Source organism: Dendrobium catenatum, unplaced genomic scaffold (genome assembly GCF_001605985.2).
Source record: "Dendrobium catenatum unplaced genomic scaffold, ASM160598v2 fragScaff_scaffold_1676, whole genome shotgun sequence".
In the NCBI taxonomy this organism is placed as follows: domain Eukaryota; kingdom Viridiplantae; phylum Streptophyta; class Magnoliopsida; order Asparagales; family Orchidaceae; genus Dendrobium; species Dendrobium catenatum.
In genome coordinates this window covers 274,413-279,142 of record NW_021320138.1, presented here as the reverse complement: position 1 = coordinate 279,142, position 4,730 = coordinate 274,413, and the positions used below count along the sequence as shown (strand labels likewise).

Sequence of the window (4,730 nt, the reverse complement as noted above, 5' to 3'; positions counted from 1 at the left end):
TCCCTAGGAATAGGTTCTAGTAGAGGTGTTCTCTGTTCTACCTTTCGAGTCACCACCTTCTGATCTCCCCTTTGTCTGATTTGCTTAGGGTTTTTTCCATCCCCCTGACGGTCGGCGCCTTCCTTCCCCTCCGACGGTGATATTTTGGTTTGGCTCTTGAGCACTTTCTTTAACATCTCCTTCAGGATGAAAAATTTCGAATCGAACTTATCATGGATGGCTGAAACATTCTTTTTTTAATCTGAAACTTGAGTTTGGAGATCTGAAATTTCATATTTCATTTGTCCAATATCCACTTCGAGGCGTTCCTCCAACGCTTCCATTTTCTTGGCCGCCATTGATCCTCGGATTTTTGTAGAAATAAAAATTTGGGCTTTGACCTCCAAAAACAGCAACTTTTTTCTTTGAAATCCCAAGAACAGCCGCTGAAATTCACCAAAACAGCTCACCAAAGGTCCCAAAAACTACTTTGATACCAATTTGATAGGAAGCACTTGTAGACCACTATAAATCCATAAAACTGATGGATTTAAAAAAAAAAACAGCAACTATAATGCTGGTTTTGCAAAAACTATAGAAAAATATGAGAAAAACACTTGAAATTCACTAAAGTATGAAGAAAAACAACAAGATACAATTGATCCTCTATTCGAGAGGAGGATCGATCTCTCCCAAATCTATAGACACCGCTAGAGCTCAAAAAAAACCTAGATCTAAGTGATCTCAAATTTCAACCAAATTCAAGATGTCCTAATCTTTGGAAAACAAACTATTTAATGCATACAAATTAAAAGGAAACCCCTAAACAGTCCCTACATTCAAATTTCTCTCCCAATTCTCTCAAAAAACCTTCCAAAATAGCTCCCATGGATCTCGTGGCATCCGCGGCATGCGCAGGAGACGGAGAAATTCTTCCTCTGTTGTGTTTGGGCGGTCCCGTGCGGACTGGCTGGACCTGTCTAACAAATACATACTGTTTTAAACATTATTATATAAGATATTTGCTCGCTATTTTAAAACATTTCCAGATAGTTTATTAGCAGAAAAATCAGATTGATAACCCACTAACGTGAATGGGTTAAGTGAATTGCATTCCAGGTTTTAAATTTAGATATTTGCATAATTTGTATATTCTGCCAGGTTCTAACACTGATGGAAGCAGCTGGAGTGAAACCAGATGTTGTAACATACAGTCATCAGATGAATGCCTGGGGTGCAAAGGGTATCATGACTAAATGCATGGATATTTTTCATGAAATGTTGCAACTAGGAATTGCTCCTGATGCTCAGGTTTATAGCATTCTTGCTAAAGGATATGTTAGAGCAAGGGAACCTGATAAAGCAGAAGCCCTTCTAACAAAAATGGAAGAATTTGGAGTTCAGCCCAATGTTATAACCTTCACAACAATCATCAGTGGTTGGTGTAGCGCCGCCAGAATGGATAATGCAATGCGAGTTTTTGCGAAAATGCGCGAACACGGAGTCTCTCCCAACATCAAAACATTTGAAACACTTATATGGGGTTATGGAGAGCTGAAGCAGCCATGGAAAGCAGAAGAAATGCTTAAGATGATGAGAGAAGTTGGAGTAAAGCCAAAAATTAACAGTGTTAGTCTTGTTGCAGAAGCCTGGAAGGCTGTTGGATTGCAAAATGAGGCAAGCAGAATATTGACATCCTTTGATGATCTTAGTTCCAGTCCAGAATTAAGATTTTCAATTGATAGTCTATCCAAGAACTCTGAAGTAGTTCATCAGAAACAGAGTTTGGGTACATTAAATGAAAGAGATGAGGGTACTGAAACATATGGGAGGAAAATTTCGATTAAAGATGGCATGCGAGGTACTATGCGGTCAGTTTGTCAAGCTCTTCCTCATAGGCCTGGATTTAAGGTTCCAGTTATTTGCAGAAAACAGTGTCAGATTCAGCTTGGGATTTATGGACCGTTGGTAAATTCCTGCAGACTGGTCTTCTTCAACTGAGTGAAGTGAATGCCATGCTTTTCAATGAACATAGCAGAAAGTGTGTCCTTGCTTTTTTTTTTTTTTTTTTTTTTTTTTTTTTTTTTTTTTTTTTTTTTTGCTTTAATGCCTTGTTCATCTATTTGCATGTGCAGTTGGCATTGTATTATATGAATGGTTTACATTATGAAGGAAAGATTATTCTGTGTACTTCACCATGTGAAGTCTTCAGATCACCAGTTGATTTTCCATGGAAAATATATAATTTGAGGAGCAAAACTAGATATAAATGTGTTTGAGAAAAATTATTATGAATGCTGAATCTGATGATCGCTTTGATATATGCCTTGAGAAGAAATTATTTTGATTTTTTATTGCATTTACTCAAGATCTTTGCATCTGAGTAGAGAAAATATCAAGAAGTTTCTGCAACACAAATTATTAAGGTGAAAGAGAATATAAAAGGGGAATCCTAAGCCTTTGTTTGGGATGATTTTTTTACTGCTCAGTAAAATTATTTTTTTAGTGCAATAATCTTTTAAAAGCATATAAAAAATAGTGGTCTAAAGCTGTCCCAAACGAAGTCTATGGTTTCATATGGAATGACTTTCTTAAAGCAATTTTTTAATACAAAATTTTTTAATTTTTGTATGAGAAAGTTGTTTTAAGAAGCGGTAAGAAAGTTGTCCCAAACAAAGCCCAAGTTTCATCCCTTGCCTCATGAATATGCTTTGCACTTGATGAATAGTTGGATTATTTATATAAATAACTGTACAAGATTGAATAAAATTAGAAAAAGATTAAACAAATAGCTATTAGATATATAAATATAAATATGCTGAAAAGATTAAACAAATAGCTAGATATCTAAATTAAAATAATTTGTATTTACATATTATAAAATTCTTATAATTACATATATAATGCGTAAATCTTTATATTTACTTATATAACACTTAACTCTGTAGATCACATAAAAAGTCCATTAATTTTAAGTTATTCAAACACAAACATTTTTATGTATAACTTTGAAGTGATTTATATACCAAAATGATATACAATTAAACCTAAAAATTTTATGATATATGTGTAACACTCCTAACTAATAAGGCTATGTTATATGATTAAATCATTAGCATCAAATATTTAATTATTTAGGCTGAATTAAATATCGATTATAACTCAAACTCAATAAGAAAACAAATAAAAAACCTAGAACAATACTTCAAAACAAGGATCATGTTCAAGCTTGAGTTGAACTTAATAAAAAAACAAATGAATGTGTTTGACAATATTTTATTGGGCTCAACTCATTCACTTATAGTCCTAAATGCGATCATAAATAATCCCACTTCATATGGTGTGTGCTTGTATATATATATACACACACATATGTATGTATGTATGTAAAAATAGAGATATTAGCGCTATTTCCCAGTGTCACAGCGCAACTTCTAGGATCCTCAATCCCGCAGCATCCCCATCGTACATTGCCTCTACATTGAAAAATAGAGAGAGGAGTGACGTAGCACTGCTTTTACCATGTTGTTGTGCCCCCAAGGGCTTTTCAATATATATAAAAAAAAGTGTCTCCATTACAACATTGTCGCACTCTAAAAAAAAATTTCTACTTAATTTGTTTTCACTTTTCTAATTCAGACCATTATCTCTTTGATAGAATTTCAACATAAAAATTGATTCTAAAATCTTACAGGAATTTGACATGCATTAAATGAACTTGTAACTTTTTATCAGATTTAATTTGGGGTCATCAGGTGATCTAATCACTATAGAATCAACTATATAGTCTCCCCTCTTTAGAAAAATATTGTTCTCAATATTTTCAGCACAAGCTAGCAATCAAAACATATTAGAATAAAGCTGCCTCATCTCAGCTTATTTCTTCCAAATATTTGTGCTTCTATTGAACTTCCAATATAAGAACCTACTTATTCCTTAATTATGTCACATCATAAACTAGTGTGCAATCAACTTCTTCTTTATAAGTCAATTTATAAACTAATTGTATTTCATATTTTAAAATTCTCGTCGCTTCAACTATTATCCCTCTCCTTAATGAGGATACTAAAAATACATTATGAATATCAGTCATATGATTTGACAGTACAAATATATAAACAAATATTTCAGCTCTATCTTTATTACGAACATTATCGTCCAATTCTGAACCTAAGAATCCTTTCCTCATATAATTGAGTCATTAGTAACTCATAGTTACCTATAATTATTCTCTCTGTTTTTTAATTGAGCTATTTAATCAATTTCTTATTTTCTTCATAAATATCCTAAATCTCTTGAATCTTCTTAGATGAAGTTGGTTAAACAATCATTTGAAGAAAATTTGCTCAAGTGCTCATGTCGAGTATTTTAACTATTTTCAAATTTAACACTTTTCCATTTCAGAGATTAATACAATTTTAGTCAAAATCCTCAATTTTTCTATTACTATAGATTTCTTATGGAAACCATCCATAACAATATTTGATCTTCCTAATTTGACACTAAACATTGAGATCAAAATTTTAATTAATTAATCTTACCTACCATAGTGTTCTAATACTTAAATTTCACATTAATTGCCATTTGCTCAAAGTCATGCATAAGATAGTTCTTCTCATATGATTTTAATTGTCTGGATGCACATATTATCACTTTCATAGATTATATTAATACACACTCCAAACCTTTATAATATGCCACCAAATACTTGAAATTCTTTAGTACAAGATGACTAGTATAATCTTCTTATA

At 32.4% G+C, this 4,730-nt stretch overlaps 1 protein-coding gene across 2 annotated transcripts; it reads left to right on the top strand.

Annotated features, from left to right (window-relative positions):
* Positions 1-1,074: 1,074 nt before the first annotated feature.
* LOC114581363 (pentatricopeptide repeat-containing protein At5g25630-like) lies at positions 1,075-2,274 on the top strand. Of its 2 annotated transcripts, none has more exons than XM_028701343.1 (2): positions 1,075-2,031; positions 2,065-2,274. In XM_028701343.1, the coding sequence occupies exon 1, from the start codon at positions 1,153-1,155 to the stop codon at positions 1,978-1,980; it is 828 nt and encodes a 275-aa protein (XP_028557176.1). In that variant the 5' UTR covers positions 1,075-1,152; the 3' UTR covers positions 1,981-2,031; positions 2,065-2,274. The 2 variants fall into 2 exon arrangements, with proteins under 2 accessions (XP_028557176.1, XP_028557175.1); XM_028701342.1 differs by having other exon boundaries at positions 2,062-2,274.
* Positions 2,275-4,730: the final 2,456 nt, after the last annotated feature.

Bases quoted from the DNA above. Each gene is read 5' to 3' on its own strand.
- LOC114581363 (XM_028701343.1), top strand. From the start codon at position 1,153: ATGGAAGCAGCTGGAGTGAAACCAGATGTTGTAACATACAGTCATCAG.